Source organism: Entelurus aequoreus, linkage group LG24, assembly GCF_033978785.1.
Source record: "Entelurus aequoreus isolate RoL-2023_Sb linkage group LG24, RoL_Eaeq_v1.1, whole genome shotgun sequence".
In the NCBI taxonomy this organism is placed as follows: domain Eukaryota; kingdom Metazoa; phylum Chordata; class Actinopteri; order Syngnathiformes; family Syngnathidae; genus Entelurus; species Entelurus aequoreus.
Genome location: NC_084754.1, coordinates 9,611,846 through 9,635,004, shown reverse-complemented (window position 1 = coordinate 9,635,004; position 23,159 = coordinate 9,611,846). Strand labels below are relative to the sequence as shown.

The window sequence follows — 23,159 nt, the reverse complement described above, 5'->3', positions numbered from 1 at the left end:
ATGAGAATCATTTGTGTAGTTTGTCCAAAGTAATGTCAACATGACTGGTAGTTTGTTTGAAAACTTGCATTTTATTGTGGAACACATCTGACTGACATGTAACCCACTTGTTGACTTGTGAATTAGCGGCTGCTGGTGTTGAATTTGGAGAAGAAGCTTTCATCGATGTGTCCTCTCTTGATGCTCACTTCCCTAAACACCAAGTAGAAAGGATAAGATAACACCCACGCTGTGTGTGTGTGTGTGCATGTATGCAAGTGTGTGTTACCTGTGCTTCTGTGATGCAGCCAGATGTTGGTTGGTGACATCCACATGTTGTCGTAGCTGCTTCCTGTATCGGGCCTGCTGCCGTTCCATGAGCTCGGCACTACGAGCCGAGTCCAGCCGGACGCCATCGTGTCGCAGCTCTTCTTTCTTCTTCTCCAATTCCGCCCTCTATCGGTAAGTCAATTGTCTTTTAAATTTATGAAATTAACAATATTTCTGATACATTGGTGTCATTTGTTACCCTTTTTGCTTCGATTTGATGCTGCTGGAATTCAGTGATTTTCTCCGAACTCTCAGGAGGCGGCTTCCTGTCGCTGCTGGGACAAAGACCAGGGGCTCCCATCATGCCGACCTTGTATTCCATGTCCTTGTCACTTTCCTGACAATGTTCTTCTTCTCTCTGTGTCATCTAAACAACAACCATGTACAAATACTACAGGTAGAGATTCCATTACTAGAATATAATGCTCATGATAGGTATTATTCATTTTATTGTTTAAATTACAACATGGGGTCAAAATATTAATATGATGTAATACACTTCTACAACACTGTTCACTGGGCATATCCTCCTCCAGTTGTTAATAATAAATAGGCTGTCAGGATATGCACTTTACATTTACAAACCCCAAAACCAGTGAAGTTGGCATGTTGCGTGAATCATAAATAAACCAGAATACAATGATTTGCAAATCATTTTCAACCTGTAATCAATGGAATAATGCAAAGACAAGATACTTAACGTTCGAAATGGAAAACTTAATTTTTTTCAATTATTAGCTCATTTGGAATTTGATGCCTGCAACATGTTTCAAAAAAGCTGGCACAAGTGGAAAAAAAACTGAAAAAGTTGAGGAATGCTCATTAAACATTTAATTGGAAAATCCCAGAGGTTAATTGGGAACAGATGGGTGCCATGATTGGGTATAAAAGCATCTTTCATAAAATTCTCAGTCATTCACAAACAAGGATGGGGCGAGCGTCACCACTTTGTGAACAAATGTGTGAGCAAATTGTCCAACAGTTTAAAAACAACATTTGTCAAAGACCCATTGCAAGGAATTTAGGGATTTCACCATCTACGGTCCATAATATCATCAAAAGGTTCAGAGAATCTGGAGAAATCATTGCACGTAAGCGATGATATTACGGACCTTCGATCCCTCAGGCGGTACTGCATCAAAAAGCGACGTCAGTGTGTAAAGGATATCACCACATGGGCTGAGGAACACTTCAGAAAACCACTGTCAGTAACTACAGTTGGTCGCTACATCTGAAAGTGCAAGTTAAAACTCTACTATGCAAAGCGAAAGCCATTTATCAACAACACCCAGAAACGCTGCCGGCTTAGCTTGCATCTAAGACGGACTGATGCAAAGTGGAGCCTCAATTGAATTGGTTTCAAATAATTTCAGTAACAGCTGTGATGATTTAAGATGCAAGTATTTTGAGTGAAGAGCTCAGCCACAGAACCAATAGAGCTTGTAAGTTCAGGTAGTTCTGTATTAGTATTTGTTCATTGTTGATAATGTTTTATTGTTTCTTATTACATGATGTAATATATATATATATATATATATATATATATATATATATATATATATATATATATATATATATATATATATATATATATATATATATATATATATATATATATATATATATATATATATATATATATATATATATATATAGTACAGGCCAAAAGTTTGGACACACCTCATTCAATGTGTTTTCTTTATTTTCATAACTATTTACTTTGTAGATTGTCACTGAAGGCATCAAAACTATGAATGAACACATGTGGAGTTATGTACTTAACAAAAAATTGTGAAACAACTGAAAACATGTTTTATATTCTAGTTTCTTCAAAATAGCCACCCTTTGCTCTGATTAGTGCTTTGCACACTCTTGGCATTCTCTCGAGGAGCTTCAAGAGGTAGTCACATGAAATGGTGTGCATTATCAGGGTGATTAGTGGAATTTATTGCTTTATCAATGGGGTAGGGATCATTAGTTGTGTTGTGAATGAGAAGGTGTGTCCAAACGTTTGGCCTGTACTGTATATATATGTATTACCATTTTTTTATGTTAGCATTCTTGGGGGAAGACTTACCATTATCTTATTCCATTCTTTTGTTGCAAACGCTGCAGCTTTCCTCCTCTCTAACTGAAGGTTCTGCAGCTCGAGGGCTTCATTGTCCAACTCTATTCTACGTCGGTCGTCCTGCAACTCTGAGCACATTTGAGTGAGTTCAGGTGTTGCGTTAAAAAGTGTTACGAAACTTACTCTCCATCTTCTGTCTGTGCTTTTCCTCAGCCTGTTCGTCCCGCTGCTGTTGAAGCCACGCTTTCAGCTGCTCTCTCTGCCGCTGCACTCGCCCGCTACTGTCAGGGTCCTCACCCAGTAGAGCAGGAAGCATCAGATGTGCTTCCCGCACATGCACGTCGCCCGGGCCGAAACCCTGTTGGTACTGACGGTGGTAGTCCGCCACGTCCTTCTCCATGGCACGTTTGGCCTTTTCTTGTTGGTGATGCAGCAGGCAAGCTTGTTTGACACTCTGCAACATGGCAGCATCTGCATTGGGGACACACCCTACTGGTTAGTCAAATGCTGTACTCCTAACACCAGATCCGGACTGTTTACATTTAGATTAGACTAGTTTATCGCCCATTTCGAGAAATGTGTCGTTTTGCAACAATCAATCAGTTACATCCTTGCCATTCATCCACAAAAATACAAAAGGAAAAATAGCTAGCCAAACTGAACAAAACTATATCTGACCATTTACGGTTTTAATTGTTTACCATAAAATGTTGTCAATAATGCAGTTTGTTGATTAGCAGTAGTATTTATTAACATTTGTAAAAAAAAGTGAGAGATTAGCCGAGAAAACTATACTACAGAAAAAGTGTAATTTTATTGTAGATGTTCCTTCATATCTACGGGGCTATAATGACATGCAGTGGCGGCTCTATCTATGGAACAAATGGGCAACTTGTCTTGTAAATCAGTAATGTTGTGCTTGTCAGGGACTGCTGTCGGTCTTGAACCCCAAGATGCAGAGATGGCAGATGTGTAGCGCAGGAAAACATGACTTTAAAGTCAAACAACAAATAGTGCAACTGGTAAGTGCACATGCAGGGAAAACAGGATACAGGATACAATCATTGAGCCCTGACTGGAGGGCGAGGCAGGCATAAATAGTAGCCTGATTGGCAATCGCAACCAGGTGTGCCAGGCTGCCAATCAGGGACAGGTGAGGGAAACGAGCGCTCAGGGAGACATGCAGGAAATGGAACCAAAATAAGAGCGCTGACAGGAAATATACACAAACACAGAGGAAAACCCAAACTGTCAGTAACAAGCCTGACAGGGCTGCTCTCTGCTACGTAGTGATGGAAAGTTTGGCTCTTTTTAGAGTCGACGCTAAATAGCTTTTTAGTTTTTGTTGCTTTGAATAATTTATGACCAGAATAATGTGAAATGATGAGATAAATCAATTACTAATGCTGGAGATGTGATGTTTGCAAACAATTCAAGTATTTTGAACGGCTCTTTTAGGTAACCGATGACAACCAATGTGCAGTTGCGAAACGTCCCTTTGGGAGCCTTTTTTTTTTTTTTTCCATGCACAAGATTTTTGTTCATCATTTTTATGTACATTTTATTATTTCTGCATTTTTTATCTGTATTGTTAGAATTGTTTTTCTTTATTTTTAGTTGAGCGACTTTTAAACTAGTGATGTTCCTGTTAAAGCATTCACCTAATGAATAAGAAAATACAACAAAATTAAAATCAGTCGTTTTTTCAGAATAATTCCCACCAATAGAGTAATATTGTTGTGAATATGAACTATTCTGATAAACGTCATGTGAAAGTTGTTGTGGTTTCTGCAGCCCTTTGAGACATTTGTAATTAAGGGCTATATAAGTAAACATTGATTTATTGATCATATAACTGCTATACCAGGGATCGTTCCCTTGATAAAAACAAACAAACTAGCAAACTTAATAACGAGCCAGTCTTTTGAACGGCTCTTTAAAAGGGACAGTTTTCTTTAAAGAGACATGAATTGCAACAAAAAGTTGCTTGCCAACTGTCAATAAACAAGAGAAGAAGGCTTGAAAAAAAAGTGAGAGAGAGAAGAGGAAGGAAAACAAAAACAAACGACTCCCAATCAAGAGTTGGCTCCTTGAAGTTAACGACAGACGCATCTCAAAGTGCCTTTTTGTTCGCCAACTACTCATCACTACGGGCAATCATGTTCCACCAAATGTTGGCTATGTCATTTGTCTTTTAATTTAAGTTTCAGTTTTGATGTAACAAGCGTCCAGAGCTCGTCAGTGCAGATTAGCCTGATAATAAGAAGTCTGCCGCAATTATTTTGTGTCAAATCTGTAAATATTTATGCAAATATTGTTTGATGTCAATCCTGTTATCATTATCCTTTTATCCTAGCAAAATGTAATTTGTTCAAAGTTACAATGACCGTGATCGAAATGCTAATTTTGTTGGCACTTCTTTTGGATTTTCCATTATATGTTAGCATTAGCATTAAGCTAGTGGAGTAAGTGCTATCTTGTTTTTGTATGGTTGCATTATTTAAGTCTTCAGGTGTATCTTAATGTATTTTTCTTCCCATGCTTCAGTTTTACTGTAACTCCCCTGTGGAGACAATCAATTAAGAACCTATGTCTCTAATTTGAAGGACTGTTTACCTATCTGGCAAACATGCTTGGAGGGCAGAATAATATACAGCACAGGCCAAAAGTTTGGACACAGCTTCTCATTCAATGCGTTTTCTTTATTTTCATGCCTATTTACATTGTAGATTGTCACTGAAGGCATCAAAACTATGAATGAACACATGTGGAGTTATGTACTTAACAAAAAAAGGTGAAATAACTGAAAACATGTTTTATATTCTAGTTTCTTCAAAATAGCCACCCTTTGCTCTGATTACTGCTTTGCACACTCTTGGCATTCTCTCGATGAGCTAACTCCTTCAAGACTGTTGGAAAATCATTTCAGGTGACTACCTCTTGAGGCTCATCGAGAGAATGCCAAGAGTGTGCAAACTCAAAGCAGTAATCAGAACAAAGGGTGGCTATTTTGACAATCTACAATGAAAATAGTCATGAAAATAAAGAAAACTCATTGAATGAGAAGGTGTGTCCGAACTTTTGGCCTGTACTGTTTGTTGATCTATTTAGCGCCCGCCTGTATTGGGTGGGTGGCAAAAAGGCCCCCGGGGCGTCATTGAAGTTGATATGGGTTTCCAGAAAGGATTCAATTCTTATCATATTTTACATTGATGTTGCAGCATTAAATTGGGCTTTCCCTGAAAAAGGTTCCATCAGTACTCAATAATTGACCTATATACATACTGTACTAAATACAATAGGACAACCCCAGAAACCCTTACATTTTTCAATGTAATTACCTTTTTTTTAACCTGTATTTAACTACAAGTGTCTTGTGTGGGCACTCGATAAAGTAATGAATAAACAATCCTTACGATAGAAGTAACTTAAGGACCAGCCAGAGGGACAAGCGGTAGTAAATGGACAGTGTATCTCAGGGGTCACCAACCTTTTTGAAACCAAGAGCTACTTCTTGGGTACTGATTAATGCGAAGGGCTACCAGTTTGATACACACTTAAATAAATTGCCAGAAATAGCCAATTTGCTCAATTTACCTTTAACTCTATGTTATTATTAATAATGAATGATATTTACACTTAATTGAACGGTTTAAAAGAGGAGAAAACACGAAAAAAAATGACAAGTAAATTTTGAAACATAGTTTATCTTCAATTTCGACTCTTTAAAATTCAAAATTCAACCGAAAAAAAGAAGAGAAAAACTTAAAAAAATAATTTATGGAACATCATTAGTAATTTTTCCTGATTAAGATTAATTTTAGAATTTTGATGACCTGTTTTAAATAGGTTAAAATCCAATCTACACTTTGTTAGAATATATAACAAATTGGACCAAGCTATATTTATAACAAAGACAAATCATTATTTCTTCTAGATTTTCCAGAACAAAAATTTTAAAAGAAATTCAAAAGACCTTGAAATAAGATTTAAATTTGATTCTACAGATTTTCTAGATTTGCCAGAATATTTTTTTTGAATTTGAATAATAATAAGTTTGAAGAAATATTTCACAAATATTCTTCGTCGAAAAAACAGAAGCTAAAATGAAGAATTAAATTAAAATGTATTTATTATTCTTTACAATAAAAAAAATTAATTTACTTAAACATTGATTTAAATAGTCAGGAAAGAAGAGGAAGGAATTCAAAAGGTAAAAAGGTATATGTGTTTAAAAATTCTAAAATCATTTTTAAGGTTGTATTTTTTTCTCTAAAATTGTCTTTCTGAAAGTTATAAGAAGCAAAGTAAAAAAAATTAAGAATTAATTTAAACAAGTGAAGACCAAGTCTTTAAAATATTTTCTTGGATTTTCAAATTCTATTTGAGTTTTGTCTCTCTTAGAATTAAAAATGTCGGGCAAAGCGAGACCAGCTTGCTAGTAAATAAATACAATTAAAAAAATATAGGCAGCTCACTGGTGCTGCTATTTGAGCTATTTTTAGAACAGGCCAGCGGGCTACTCATCTGGTCCTTACGGGCTACCTGGTGCCGGAGGGCACCGCGTTGGTGACCCCTGGTGTATCTATTACGTCGTGTCTATTTATTACACGGCATAGCACATATAGTGACTTCCGTTTTAGTGCAAAGTACGCTTCAAAATAAAAGAAAAGTATTACTCTCGATTCTACCACATAATCACATTGAAAAAACATGTTTGTTTTGTTCACCATCGGCGTCGTCTTGTTCCTTTTCTGCTTTTTTCCTCGCTATCTTCTCAGCAACCTGCGTGTCGAGGAACTCTTTGTCAACCTACAAAAAGTCATAAGTCGCATCATCAAATAATACAACACCTGCGTACTAACTTACCCCAATTGTGCGAACTTTATCAGCGAAAATCCTCGCTCGTCTTTTTTCCTCTATGTCTCGACGTCTCTGCAGTTTTACAGTCGAAAATTCTCCCGACAACAATTCCATGTTGTTCATCATCATCTTCACATACAAAAATTTAAATGTTAACTCTGAGTTCGAAAAGTTACGAGACGTTTCCACCTACGAGAGCGGGTTGCCCGAAACACGCGGGTTGCTAAGTAACCAACGCTTCACGGACCTTCGGAACGAGTCGACTATTTCCGGACATTCCAATGACAGTCTCATCCGCTAGGTGGCACAATACAGCATCCAAACTATAGTTTAACACACCAAGTGAAGAAGTGACTTTTATAAGTGAGGTTAATAAAACATTCATTTAGTTGAGCAAGTGATAAACATTCATCGTGCTGCCCCACTTAAGGTATTATATAGGAAAAAAGCTTTGTGAATGAAACTAGGAACATTTGAAAATATTTCCAACCTCACTTAAGAATGGCCCACAAGAGCCTTTATTGATGAACATTCATGTTGCGAGTTGTATCTCCATTTCACCACCAGGGGGTATGTTAACAGAGTTAAACGAACGGTACCCAAGAACCTAAACTAACACTGAATGAGGAGCAAACAAATACGCAGCAGGCGGCAGGTAATGTGAAAAGGGAAGAACAAAAATTTATTAGCACCTGTGCAGCACATATACAATCAGGGCATGTCACGTGACCAGCAAGTGGCCAATCAGTCATTGAGAGCACAAGAGACAATACGTCAACACTCCCACTAGCTCTCATACTGTTAACATCATCATAAAAATAAAAACATTTGAAACAAAATCAAAAATCACATGTCATAAATCACATGAATTATTCTCCAAACATAAAGCTTGAGAATTTCGACAATTTGCATTTGGTTGCAGGCTTTGTCATTACATCTGCTACCATTTGATCTGTGGGAAGATATTGTAGACATATTTTACCATCATTCACAGCTGATCTGACAAAATGATATTTTATGTCGACATGTTTGCATCGCTGTCTGTTTACAGGATTCTTGGCTAATGCAATTGCACCCTGGTTATCCTCATAAACCTTTGGTGTAGCAGACTGACTCCCATCAATGCCATTTAAAAGTTGGACTAAATACATACATTCTTGTGTAGTTGCAGCTAAGGCCATATATTCTGCCTCACATGTTGACAGTGCAACTGTTGGTTGCTTTTTGGTCTTCCATGAAACCAAAGGACCATTTTCACACAAGCTTATACAATATCCAGTTGTACTCCTTCTATCAGTGGCGTCAGTCGCCCAATCGGCATCACTGTAAGCATGTAGACTCAAACCATTTTCACAATATTTGTAACACAAAACTTTGTCTGTTGTACCTTTTAGATATCTCAGCACATGTTTCACAGTAACCCACTGTTCCTCTGTTGGATTACTAAAGTATTGTGACAATTTGCTTACTACAAAGCTTAAATCTGGTCTTGTACATGTACTCAGGTAGATCAAACTTCCTACTACTTCTCTGTACAATTTTACATCTGACAAGAGCTCAGAATGGCTGTAATTTAGCTTTGGTTCACTAGGTGTCGCTCTAGGTTTGCAATTCACCATGTCAAACTTTTCAAGCAATTTTACTGAATATTTTTTCTGTGACATTTTCACACATGCATCACTCTGGCTAAAATCAATACCCAGAAAATGTTTCAGATGACCTAAATCTCTCATGTGGAATCTTGCTTTAAGCATTTCTTTTACATTCATCACTGCATTTTCATCACTGGCAGCAATGATCAAGTCATCAACCCATATTATCAGAATCACTTTTTCATTGTCAGTTTCTCTGATGTAAACACAATGGTCTGTCAGGTTTTGTACAAAGTTGTTGTCAGATAAATAGTCATGTAATAACTTGTTCCAGTTCCTGCCTGACTGTTTCAAACCATATAGTGACTTCTCTAACCGATACACCTGTTTGGTACTAGAGTGCTCTTTATAACCCTCAGGTTGTTCAATATAGATTTCGCAATCTATTGGAGCATGCAGATACGCTGTTTTAACGTCCATCTGATGTAAAATCAGGTTCTCCTGAGCTGCTTTTTGCATGATAACACGGACACTGGTCAAGTTAGCTGTAGGAGAGAACGTCTCGTCATAGTCAACGCCCATTTTCTGACTATATCCCTTAGCTACGTATCTTGCTTTATATTTGTCAGAACCATCAATGTTATTCTTAATTGCATAGACCCATCTACCCCCCACTACGTCTTTACCCACAGGTAAGTTGGTCAGGGTAAATGTGTTATTCTCTCTGAGTGACTGCATTTCGTCATTCATTGCATTAACCCACTTTTCTGAATTAGTTGAGTTTACAGCTTCCCTGAAGGTCAGGGGTACATCACACATGACTCTATAACAATAGTCCATGCTAAAATGTGTCTGGTCATCACTATCCACTTCACATGTATAATCTTTTAAATATTCTGGTGGTCTCCTATCTCTGGTAGGATAACGTGTAGTGTCCTGTGCTGGACTGCCCTCAGGTTTTGTCACTGGACTCTGAACATGGGGACTTCTCTGAGCTCGACCTGGACTCCTCTGTGCATGGTCTGGACTCGCATGTCTATGCCTAGTCTCCTTTTTCACCCCAAAGTCATCATCATCGTCATAAACAGGCGTTGTGTCAGTCTGAGTCTGCTGCTCAGTAATCTTCCTGCATGAAAATTTCACAAGTCTGTGCTTTTTCACTCTATGAGTGCCAGGATAATAGACTATGTAGGCCGGGCTATTTTTGTCATATCCTACAAAAATACCCTCTTCACACCTTGACTCTAGCTTTGTCTTGTCCTGTTTATATGCATAACATGTTGACCCAAACTTTTGCATTCTAGATACATTTGGTCTTTTTCCAGTCAACAGTTGGTAAGGAGTCTTTTTAGTGCGTCTGTTAAAACACCTATTTCTAATGACAGCAGCTGTCTGCACTGCATATGTCCACAAACACTTAGGTAACTCGCTTTCTATGAGCATACACCTAGCCATGTCAAATAAGGTTCGCCAACTGCGTTCAGCAGTACCGTTTTGATGCGGCGAGTACGGTGCCGACGTCTCATGTCGGATTCTATTAGTACGAAGCAGTGTTTGGTAATTCTTACCAGTGAATTCCGTACCCATATCAGACCTAATACATCTGACCTTCCCATAAGGGGCTACGTCTGCTAAGAACTTTTCAGTTGCTTGGACTGTGTCACTCTTATTTTTAAGAAAATAAGTAAACATTGCACTGGAATAATCATCCGTAAAACATAATGCATATTTATGCCCATCCTTAGACTCTGTGGCTATTGGTCCTGCTAAATCAGTGTGTACCAAATCTAGAGGAGCTTTGGCCCTCATATCAGGCTTCCTGTTTCTAGTTTGGACAAACTTGCCTTGTGTACAGACATCACATTGTAATGTTGACTTGTCTACTTTACCTTTAATAGTCATACCAGAAACAACATTTTGTAATTGTTCTACATCTGCATAATTACAGTGACCTAGGATCTCATGCCATGTCTGTAAATCATTACATCCCATACACTGGTCATCACATTCATTTTTCTCCACTGTGTGTAAATAGTACAATCTATTGTGTTCATGGATATAGAATTGTGTACCGTTTCTGTGTTGTAGGACGTCTTCACCCTCCTTGAAGATGACGGTTGCTCCGCTGGCAGTAGCTGCTTTCACAGAAAAGATGTCCTGCGGGTATGAAGGCACAAATAGTGCATCTTTCAGCACTGTGCGTCGGTGGCGTCCTGCGCTGTCCACCAAATACACCTCTGCATCTCCTCTGCGCTCGGCGACCCCTTTGCTCCTGGTTCCATCGGCCAGCTCCACACAGTGAGTTTCTGCCTGGAACCCGTCGTCAAAGGATTTGAACCTTGACACGTCGGTGATGATGTGAGAAGTGGCTCCTGTGTCCACCATCAGACCTTTTCCTCTGACACCAGATCCGCGTCGGATGTCTCTGCGTCCACTTTGGATGTCTCCGCGTCGGATGTCTCCGGCAACGAACGCGTAGTCATTGTCCTCCACTGCCTCGGAGACCCCTCGGGCGTTGTCTCGCCTCTGTCTCCGTCTGCAGGTTGCGTCACGGTGTGTGTTGCTCCTACAGTGGCTGCACCACTGTGTTTGTTCACATGAGGTGGATTTGTGACCTCGTTGGCCACACCTGAAGCAAACAATATTGTCCACACTCCCCGTCCAGCGAGTCCCACTAGCACTGGCCGTAGCAGGTTTGCCCCTCGGCTGAACTCGGGCCTTCATGACGTTGTCCTCTGATGCAGTCGTGCCGCGTAGTTTCTCTGTATCCTCATAGCTGCGGAGTTTTGTCTTGAATTCTGCAAACGAGAGTGTCCTCTCACTCTGCGTAACGTGGATTGAGAACGGTTTGTATGATTCTGGTAATCCCTTCAAAACCATAGCTATTAAAAGCCCATCACTCAAAACCTCTTCCGCGTTTCTCAATGCAGTAATTGCAGTCTCTGCACGTATCATATATTCAGTCACACTTTCACTGCTCAACTTTTGCAGTGAAGTAAGTTCAGTATACAAACTGATTACACGTGGCTTCCCTTTACCTGCGTAGTATCCCCTCAGGATTTTCAACGCCTCGCGCCCATTGTCTGCTGCCTCCCTCATTACAAGGGACAGACTCTTATCGTCGAGGAATTGTATGAGCTCCGCGTAGGCTTCACCATTCTTTTCTGCATCTGCAGCGCGGACAGCAGCCGTTGCTCCTTCTGCTGGCGGTGTCAAGATTGTGTCTCTTAGTTTCTGTAGGCGAAGGTGGCCTAAAAATTTGGTCTCCCATAATTCATAGTTCTTTTCGTCTCCGTCAAAGACGAGTCGATACCATCGACCACCACCAGTACCTCCATCTCTACAAGCCATGGTGCTAGTAGTAGTAGCCTACTACTAAAACTAAGACACGCCGTTTTATCTCGGTGGCTCACCGGTAAAATAAATATCCTCTTGGGTAAACTCGACCTGGGCCCATAACCTGTTAACAGAGTTAAACGAACGGTACCCAAGAACCTAAACTAACACTGAATGAGGAGCAAACAAATACGCAGCAGGCGGCAGGTAATGTGAAAAGGGAAGAACAAAAATTTATCAGCACCTGTGCAGCACATATACAATCAGGGCATGTCACGTGACCAGCAAGTGGCCAATCAGTCATTGAGAGCACAAGAGACAATACGTCAACAGGGTATTTTCGCCTTAGTGAGTTAGTGGAAAGGCAGCGTTTCTTTGATTGCCACTAGTCGTCTATGGCATGGGTATCAAACTCTGGCCCGTGGGCCAAATTTGGCCCGCCGTGTAATTTCATTTGGCCCTTGAGGCAATATCAAACTAACATTAGAGCTGGCCCGCCGGTAACACCACATTCACCGCTAATACTCATTCTTGCCAACACTCCCGATTTCCCCGGGAGTGCCCCTTCCGAAAATCTCCCGGGGCAACCAAGATTTCCACCCGTTATTATTGGGGGCGTGCCTTAAAGGCACTGCCTTCAACGTCCTCTACAACCTGTCGACACGTCCGCTTTTCCTCCATACAAACAGCGTGCCGGCCCAGTCACGTAATATATGCGGCTTTTACACACACATAAGTGAATGCAATGCATACTTGATCAACAGCCATACAGGTCACACTGAGGGTGACCGTATAAACAACTTTAACACTGTTACAAATATGCGCCACACTGTGAACCCACACCAAACAAGAATGACAAACACATTTCGGGGAGAACATCCGCACCGTAACACAACATAAACACAACAGACCAAATACCCAGAACCCCTTGCAGCACTTACTCTTCCGGGACGCTACAATATACACCCCCGCTACCACCAAACCGCGCCCCCCCAACCCGCCCCCGCCCACCAAGTTAATGTTGATATTTACCTCAGAAGGCTGTAAATAGAAAAGAGGCATTCAATGTTTTATTTTACATTTTATTTAATATACCATTGATGTTTTTTCGTTTGTTTTTTGAAAGTTGATTTTGCACTATTAAGTTATATAAGCGTTGCTTGTTCCATATTCAGTGTTAAAGCAAATCAGTGTAGCAAACTGAGCAATAATTAACGTTTTATTCATGCGCTTTCTCTTGCTACTTCAAGGCTTGAATGTTTGATTAATTCATTATTGTTGTTTTATGTTCAAATTTATTATTAGCCTGTGGAAAAAGTTAATGTTGATATTTACCTCAGATGGCTGCAAATAGAAAAGAGGCATTCAATTTTTATTTAAATTGTATTTGATATGCCATTGATATTTTTAAATTATTATTATTATTATTATTTGAAACTCGATTTTGCATGTCACTATAAAGTTATATAAGCCTTGCTTGTTCAATATTCAATGCAAAACTTGTTTGGGTCCCTATTAAAAGGTTAATTTGTTCAACCTTGGCCCGCAGCTTTGTTCAGTTTTAAATTTTGGCCCACTCTGTATTTGAGTTGGACACCCCTGGTCTATGGCGTCCAACCATCCATTTTCTACCGCTTGTCCCTTTCGGGGTCGCGGGGGGGGGGGGGGGTGCTGGAGCCTATCTCAGTGCCGAATGTAAAAGTTCAGTCACACTTTTCCAGCAGATACATTTCTCACAATTAACAATTTTTTCTGACATTTAAGTTTCAATTAAATGTTGACTCTAAATCAGGCCTGGGCATTTATTTTGACTCGGGGGCCACATTTAGAGAAAAAAACATGTCTGGGGGCCGGTATATACTGTATATACAAACCCCGTTTCCATATGAGTTGGGAAATTGTGTTAGATGTAAATATAAACGGAATACAATGATTTGCAAATCATTTTCAACCCATATTCAGTTGAATATGCTACAAAGACAACATATTTGATGTTCAAACTGATAAACATTTTTTTTTTTTGCAAATAATCATTAACTTTAGAATTTGATGCCAGCAACACGTGACAAAGAAGTTGGGAACGGTGGCAAAAAATACTGATAAAGTTGAGGAATGCTCATCAAACACTTATTTGGAACATCCCACAGGTGAACAGGCAAATTGGGAACAGGTGGGTGCCATGATTGGGTATAAAAGTAGATTCCATGAAATGCTCAGTCATTCACAAACAAGGATGGGGCGAGGGTCACCACTTTGTCAACAAATGCTTGAGCAAATGGTTGAACAGTTTTTAAGAAAAACCTTTCTCAACCAGCTATTGCAAGGAATTTAGGGATTTCACCATCTAAGGTCCGTAATATCATCAAAGGGTTCAGAGAATCTAGAGAAATCACTGCATGTTAGCAGCTAAGCCCGTGACCTTCGATCCCTCAGGCTGTACTGCATCAACAAGCGACATCAGTGTGTAAAGGATATCACCACATGGGCTCAGGAACACTTCAGAAACCCACTGTCAGTAACTACAGTTGGTCGCTACATCTGTAAGTGCAAGTTAAAACTCTCCTATGCAAGGCGAAAACCGTTTATCAACAACACCCAGAAACGCCGTCGGCTTCGCTGGGCCTGAGCTCATCTAAAATGGACTGATACAAAGTGGAAAAGTGTTCTGTGGTCTGATGAGTCCACATTTCAAATTGTTTTTGGAAACTGGACGTCGTGTCCTCCGGACCAAAGAGGAAAAGAACCATCCGGATTGTTATAGGCGCAAAGTTGAAAAGCCAGCATCTGTGATGGTATGGGGGTGTATTAGTGCCCAAGACATGGGTAACTTACCCATCTGTGAAGGCGCCATTAATGCTGAAAGGTACATACAGGTTTTGGAGCAACATATGTTGCCATCCAAGCAACGTTACCATGGACGCCCCTGCTTATTTCAGCAAGACAATGCCAAGCCACGTGTTACATCAACGTGGCTTCATAGTAAAAGAGTGCGGGTACTAGACTGGCCTGCCTGTAGTCCAGACCTGTCTCCCATTGAAAATGTGTGGCGCATTATGAAGCCTAAAATACCACAACTTGAACAACTTAAGCTGTACATCAAGCAAGAATGGGAAAGAATTCCACCTGAGAAGCTTAAAAAATGTGTCTCGTCAGTTCCCAAACGTTTACTGAGTGTTGTTAAAAGGAAAGGCCATGTAACACAGTGGTGAACATGCCCTTTCCAAACTACTTTGGCACGTGTTGAAGTTAATTATTATTTGCAAAAAAAAAATAAAGTTTATGAGTTTGAACATCAAATATCTTGTCTTTGTAGTGCATTCGATTGAATATGGGTTGAAAAGGATTTGCAAATCATTGCATTCCGTTTATATTTACATCTAACACAATTTCCCAACTCGTATGGAAACGGGGTTTGTAGAAATAGGTGTGTTCGTGCACACTGCCTTGGTGTAAGAATCAATTTCATTAATTCATTGTCAAACGGTTAGGTCTTGTTTTCAAATAAGATTTCATGCAACACACCTTGCACACTCACACGTTTGCAGCTAACATTTCTAATAATATGCAAGTTTATTGGCATTAATCGTCTGCCATTTCCTTCTTCCGTAGTAAGAAAGATAATCTACTGCAGCACCAAAGTTCTCTGCAGTGGAAAAGGGGTATTACTGTAGACCAGGTAAATACAATTATTTGCTATTCTATATCGTGTTAGTATAAATAGCAGCGTATGGTGTTTATTTACATTTTGGTTGGTTGGGAAAGGGGGTGCTAACCCTTTAGATGCCAGAGGAGAGGAAGGAAGAATCCCCACTACTGGTATTAGTACTACTACTCTCACTGTCGTTATGATTATTTGAAATAAAGTAGACTATTTTAGCATCAAAGCAATAAAAGGATGTTTGTCAGCTGATGCAATCTGATGTTTTTTACTCCTGCCACCAGAGGTCACGCAGGGGCCCCATGTCATTGGTCACTCGTTTACTTTATGTGACATGATATACGAAGCATATGTACTTTTTTACATCTGTGGATTGTGCACGAAACAGCACCAGGTGCTACACAAGGCATGTAATTTTGGAGGACATGGCGAGAACTCTCATCGCCTCAGCAGTGGCAAGTAAACGGTGTCTCCCAAGGGGACCATGTTAAGTGCGGAAGTGAGATCTACATATCTGTGTCAACACTTTGCTGAATTTTTATCCACTTTTTACTGTTTTTAAAATCTATTTTCATTAAGAGTTTTTAAAATCTTTTTTTTAAACGCACAGGATACTTAACCCTTGTGTAATGTTCATATTGTTGTTACTCAGCCAGCGTTTGTGGGTCTGATGCTCCCGTTGCATTTTGTGTCTTTTAATGCCTCACAACCAAACACTTTTATGTTCAAATACTGAACAGATGTTTACCTTATCCCAATAAACATCTGTTCAGTATTTTGACATAAAAGTGTTTGATTGTGAGGCATTAAAATATGTTTATTGGGATAAGGTAAACATCTGATGGGCTCGTTGCATTTTGTGGCTTTCAGTGCCTCACAATCAAACACTTTTATGTTAAAATACTGAACCTTATCCCAATAAACATCTGTTCAGTATTTTAACATAAAAGTGTTTGATTGTGAGGCATTAAAAGCCACAAAATGCAACGGGTCCATCAGACCCACAAACGCTGGCTGAGTAACAACAATATGAGCGTTGTACGGAAAATTTCTCTGCCAATTTCTGCATCCCACAGGGATACTTCTTTTGTGTTTCTGCACCTCCGGTTCCCACACAAGGTTGCAACATTGTTTGTCAACACTGTCTGCTCTCATTTTCTCGCACATTTGACCCTCTGATGTTCTGTGTACCTACACTCTGTCCTCCTCCTGTCTAGGCCTGCTGTGTGTGTGTGTGTGTGTGTGTGTGGTACACAGAACCTCAATTTCCACACTTCTATTAGCCCCGGGTCCAGTGGACCCGGACATCTTATATATAATAGAAATGTGTAGGGGAGGGTGTGTGGTCATTAAATATGTATTTTGATATATGTTCTTCACAGAAAATGAGCCAAAGTCATTGAGTCTAAGTTTGAAAAATTAATTGTATAATTTTTCTTTTAATAAAAAATGAAAACGGGTCCCACAGACCCGAACACCACACAAGGGTTAAAAAACTATCTTTTTAAAAATGAAAACGGGTCCCACAGACCCGAACACCACACAAGGGTTAAAAAACTATCTTTTACCTGCAAAACTACTTTTCACGATTGGACTCGGATGAAGATGACGATATCTCAAAAGAAATGCTACTTAAAAATATGTCTGACCTGGCCATGAATGACGAAAATATGTCTGACCTGCAGGACGACATCCAACGCATGCAGAGGCAGAACTCACTCTTGGCTACCCTCAAGTAGAGACAGAGCCGATGGGGGCACATTTCTCTGGGATCCGTCCTCTTCCTGTTCTAGTCCAAGTAAAGGGACTCCCTGGACCGAGGTGATTGTTCACAGGCGGAAAAGGCCTCCAAGCGGGATTGACCGTGGGGCTCCTTCTCACCTGAGCCTGCCACTCTCCAACAGTGAGTAAGAAGTGACCTGTACCAGGAAGTTGCACCTGCTCCCCCTGCCACTGACACTGCAGATTTCCCTCCTCTTACCTGCACTTCAGCATCCGGATGTCCAACAGGGGGCAATCACACTGCAAAAAGTCATTGTTCAAAAACAAGGGGAAAAAAACACAAAAATGAGGGGTATTTTACTTGAACTAAGCAAAATTATCTGCCAATAGAACAAGAAAATTTGGCTTGTCAAGACTTTACAAAACAAGTAAAATTAGCTAACTTCAATGAACCCACAAATACCTTAAAATAAGTATATTCTCACTCATAACAAGTACACTTTTCTTGGTAGAAAAAACAAATACGAGACCTTTTTGCTCAATATGTTGAAAAATATTCTTAAATGAAGTAAATGCTAGTGCCATTATCTTGACATAATGATATGAGCTCGGCATTACATTTCTTGAAACCAGCAAACTTATACTAAAAACTAATTTATTGTTCTTAATGGAAAGGCAAAAAGGCAACGCTCAGGCAAATCATATTGTCTAAAAATGCATTTTCCCATCGATAACATGACATCATTGCGCCAATTGCGTGCTCTTTCAGTCAATTAGTGAGCAAGAAATATATATATATATATATATATATATATATATATATATATATATATATATATATATATATATATATATATATATATATATATATATATATATATATATATATATATATATATATATATATATATAATTCAGATACATTTTGAAGAATTTATCTGAATGTGCATGAACTATTTCTGTTCAAAATTGTTTTGAAATGTCACATTAAGTCAGTTTAATTATGAGACACAATTGTGTCAAAGTCAGGATTTTTTTTATTTCATGCTTGAAATAAGAAATTCTTACTTTGAAAAAGCAGTTTTATACTTGTGAGTGTTGATGACACAGCTTTGCATCAGTTGATATTCTAGTTTCAAGCATGTTTTACTCAACATAGGTCATCAAATCTCAGCAACAAGCTGTAATATCTTACTGAGATCATTTAGGAGCAAAACACTTAAAACAAGTAAAACACTCTAACATAAAATCTGCTTAGTCAGAAGAATTATCTTGTCAGACGGAAAATAAGCAAATATCACCCTTATTTGAGATATTTCATCTTACTTAGATTTCAGTTTTTGCAGTGCAGCTGCTGTCGCCCCGCTCTTCCTTCTCCTTCCAGCACAGGTTTCTGGTAAAACCGCCACCCTCACCTGTTGAGGGATCACACCCGGGGCACTGGTGTGGGAGGTGGGGTACCTGAACTAGCTTTCCCCCCTGACGATTATGCGGACGTTCCCACAAACAGGGCCGCCCTATAGGGGGACCTGGGGCTGAGGGGGTTTTGCCCTCGCCCCCAAACTGCACCAACCCCAAGGCCCCAAATGTCAACCCCCACCCCAAAAACACAGTTTGAAAAAAAAAATTAATCATGATTTTACTCAACAGAACAGCAACAACGCAAAGACATCATCCATTAAATCAACTTCGAGAATAGTGCTGCCGATCTGGGAGATTGCCTGAGCTTTTAGCTCAGCAGTCAGCACGCTCGCCTCTCACACTGGCGACCTGGGTTCGTGCCTCGCTCAAAGCAGTAGTACAAAAACAAGGCAGCCGAGAGAGAGAGAGAGAGTGCATAATCGCTACACAAAGCAGAGCTGTGTGTGATTGACAGCTATAAACACCAATCATTGCATTCCGCCGTCAAAATCTGGGGCCCCTCATTGGGTGGGGTCCCCGGGCTTCCCTGGGTAAGACCGTGCAGCCCTGCCCACAACCCTCATTATTAGTGATTCCATCGTGTGGCATGTACGCACCCCTGTGCCACCTTTCCCGATATCGGTATCACCTATACCGATACATCCTACGACTTCAACAGTAAAACATACCCACCATATGTGTGGGTCTCATGTTTTAGGTGACTGTATTCATAGCCCCTTCCTGCTCAGTCACTGATAAGAATATAAGCCAAATTCCGGCACAATAGTTCTACTAGATCATGTGGTGCACAGTATTAGTGCCACAGGAAGATCTTGTCTTGACCCAAGATCTACAAAGCGGATAGGAAGCAGGACCTGACGCAAGCTCCAGGCATCTTTTTGTTGAACTGTTTTGTGACCGAAGGCATTAGCTGTTTGCGACCCCCGTCCCTTTAGAAACAGCTGTTGCCATGTAATCAGGGAAAGTCCAAATAAAAGAGGAGGCGCGCAATCCTTTTTTCCAGAGCGTGGTGGAAGACTGTAGAAAGAGTACAGCCCAGACGTTTCTCCTCATTGAGCTAAATTGAATCCTGTCTCTGTTTAATTCCTTGCTTCTTGTCTGTTTAATAGATGTCATCGGTGTTTGAACCTGACAAATGCCCTTTGTAGTTAACTCAAAAGATTCTACATTTAATTGTTATTGATGTTAAAATTGGTTTATTGCACGAAAAAGTATTATTTAACAATACAATACATGCATCAACTTAAATTCAAGTATAAAAATTGTTTACATGAATAAAAACACGTGTTTGAGGCCCCAATTTAGCTGCTGTGGATTACAAACACATGATTCAGAGTGTGACCAAAGACGTACTATTAAACACATATGTCATTGCATCTTTATCCCAATTTTGATCATTGCAAAGATGTATAAAAAGTACGGGATTTAGTGACAAACTAAAAAGGAGAGATTACATGCTGGATGGTCCAGCTCTGTCCAGTGCACTGCTGAATGATGAGCACATATTCATAGTTTTCTCCTTGGCTGATCTCAAAACATCTCTTCGTCACTTTGTTTTGTATTTCTTTGCCCTGTCAAAGGTGGAGCAAGACAGCAAGTTACGAGAACGGTTTCTGATACATTATTCAGCTACAGAACGGGGTTGGTTGTCACACTTGTTACATCTTGCCACCAGAGAGCGCTGTCTCCTAATTGTATGTATATGTATATATGTATGTATATATATACATATATATATGTGTATGTATGTATGTATGTGTATATATATATATATATGTATGTATACATATATGTGTATGTATGTATATGTGTATGTATGTATATATATTTACTGTACATAAAAATAAACAAACTACTATATTGTAGAAATAGAGATTATTTGAAATTAATTATGGACTTCTAGAGAAGACATTTCTATCAACAATTACATTAAAACAAACAACATAATATCCAGAGTAGTGCTTTGTGATGTTGCTGTATATAATTTACCAAGCACAAAGAAGACCTCTGCCTTTGTGAGGCATCATCTGGATGTTTCTGAGAGGACATCTAACTACAATACATCATCATCAAGTGAGCAAAACTGATGCTTGACTGCCATATTACATTTTATTTAAAAAATAAAGCAATCCTGTAATAAATCCTCCGTGAATTGTATAGTTCATGGAGGTTCATGGTTTAGTAAGTATGAATTGTTTTAGTTATATTGTAAAACTTACAAACCTTTCTTAGAGTGATAAATGAAGAATACTTTCAAGCACAAATGCTATAGTGCAGTGGTTCTTAACCTTGTTGGAGTTAGCGAACCCCACCAGTTTCATATGTGCATTCACCGAACCCTTGAAATGAAAAAGTGAAAAAAAAAAAAAAAATTTTTTTCAAATTCCAGACAAAGTTATATGTTTTTTTTACTGGTGCACAAAATGAACCGTGCATGAACATCACCTTGTTCAAAGAACAAAACCAACACAGTGCATGAACTCACAATAAATTACACACCTGCAAATCAGATGGAAAATTAGAGGGAACATTGTTTGGGGGTATCCATAATACGCCGATAGGGAGAAGTTTTTATTTACACCTCCGCGGTGGAGGCTCCGCCGAACCCCTGAGGCAGACTCACCGAACCCCTAGCAGTGTTTCCCATAAACTGCCAAGATACCTGTGGCGGTGGGGGCGTGGCTATGGGCGTGGTCACCATGACATCATCGATTAATTTGCATAATTTACTACAATGATATGATTTTCTCTAAAAAGGCTCAAAAAATTTATACTTACTAATTAATAATAACAGTTTTGTTTTAAACGTCCATCCATCCATCCATCCATCCATTTTACAATATAATTACAACACTTTATGTACATATTTATATACAGATTTGAACAATAAGTTATTCACTGAAATATATTTATTAATTGTGGTTCTTACAAAAAATATGTCTTATAAAAATATAAAAGCTAAAATGTCTCTTAAAGCTCTGCCCCTTTAATTAGTGCATACTAAATAATTTAACTTTAGCCTACTACTACAACCATATTATTTACCAGCAACATAAAGTGAAACAGAGGCAGAGGTGTCCTGCCACAGTCAGTAACAAATAAACAGAAAACAGTGGTGGTAGAAAGACACAAAGCTTCATCAAACATCTGATCCACTGAACAAAGAGCTCCAAAAATCTTGATCCTACACTTCTCTTTTGTAAAGTAAATCTGAACAGCCGATATGGGCATCTACATCAACTATATGATTTGCCTGAGAAGCTGGACAGGACAAAAAAAAAATAAAAAATTAAAACTTTTTTTTAATTTGTGGCGGCCTTAATTCTTTCGTGGCGGTACGCCACAAATAAATGAATGTGTGGGAAACACTGCCTAGGGTTCGATCGAACCCAGGTTAAGAACCACAGCTATACTGTTCAAGGCACGAAATAGGAACTATATGTTCAACTTGCAGCACCACAGTGGCTTATAGTTCGTAAAGTACAGTACTTTTTCAGACGTGCTAAAAAAGACGCAAAATAGCGGTTTGCGTTATCTTCTCCCTGTATTGTGGGCGTTCTGATTATCACAATCGCTAAATGGATAGCGCTTCTTATTCTGCACCTTAAAGAGGCGCAATCCTCTCTGCACAAGTTTAGTAGATCAGCTTTGCGTGTGATATTAAGTTTGCACATGTTTTAATACACGCAAACCTTTATTAGATCAGGCAAAAGTCAAAAGATTTCAGTATGTATAACGACTCTTCTAGCACATTCAACAATACCATGATAACAATGACAACTCTCATCATTTTAGTCACAATGACCGTGATATGAAATGTTCATATTGATACATCCCTAATAGGCCTACTGAAACCCACTACTACCGACCACGCAGTCTGATAGTTTATATATCAATGATGAAATCTTAACATTGCAACACATGCCAATACGGCCGGGTTAACTTATAAAGTGCAATTTTAAATTTCCCGCTAAACTTCCGGTTGAAAACGTTTATGTATGATGACGTATGCGCGTGACGTCAATCGTTGAAACGGAAGTATTCGGCCCCATTGAATCCAATACAAAAAGCTCTGTTTTCATCTCAAAATTCCACAGTATTCTGGACATCTGTGTTGGTGAATCTTTTGCAATTTGTTTAATGAACAATGAAGACTGCAAAGAAGAAAGTTGTAGGTGGGATCGGTGTA

The 23,159-nt window shown here is 39.3% G+C and overlaps 2 protein-coding genes and 1 long non-coding RNA gene across 3 annotated transcripts in view; 1 reads left to right on the top strand and 2 right to left on the bottom strand.

Moving 5' to 3' along the window:
• Positions 1-102: 102 nt before the first annotated feature.
• Positions 103-15,917, bottom strand: ribc2 (RIB43A domain with coiled-coils 2). Its single transcript, XM_062036066.1, has 8 exons — positions 15,911-15,917; positions 7,247-7,369; positions 7,108-7,189; positions 2,561-2,848; positions 2,387-2,505; positions 509-676; positions 269-435; positions 103-192 (listed from the first exon to the last, which is right to left on the bottom strand). Exons 2-8 carry the CDS (start codon positions 7,367-7,369, stop codon positions 123-125), a joined length of 1,017 nt encoding a protein of 338 aa, XP_061892050.1. The 5' UTR covers positions 15,911-15,917; the 3' UTR covers positions 103-122.
• A 1,721-nt stretch (positions 15,918-17,638) lies between these two features.
• Positions 17,639-23,159, top strand: part of LOC133641935 (uncharacterized) — an 18,175-nt gene continuing 12,654 nt past the window's right edge. Inside the window, exon 1 of the long non-coding RNA XR_009824351.1 lies at positions 17,639-17,729. This is a non-coding gene — a long non-coding RNA (uncharacterized LOC133641935). The remainder of the gene's footprint in view (positions 17,730-23,159) is intronic.
• LOC133641933 (probable polypeptide N-acetylgalactosaminyltransferase 8) overlaps positions 20,315-23,159 on the bottom strand; it is a 27,284-nt gene continuing 24,439 nt past the window's right edge. The window contains exon 11 of the mRNA XM_062036065.1: positions 20,315-20,541. Within this exon, the coding sequence (XP_061892049.1) occupies positions 20,407-20,541 (135 nt within the window). The 3' untranslated portion in view covers positions 20,315-20,406. The remainder of the gene's footprint in view (positions 20,542-23,159) is intronic.

Coding starts and splice junctions, on each gene's coding strand:
- ribc2 (XM_062036066.1), bottom strand. CDS start 7,369: ATGATGATGAACAACATGGAATTGTTGTCGGGAGAATTTTCGACTGTA. Junction 2,849..7,107: donor GGAACAAGACGACGCCGATG/GTGAACAAAACA, acceptor TCCCCAATGCAG/ATGCTGCCATGTTGCAGAGT. Junction 677..2,386: donor AAGAATGGAATAAGATAATG/GTAAGTCTTCCC, acceptor GTTGTTGTTTAG/ATGACACAGAGAGAAGAAGA.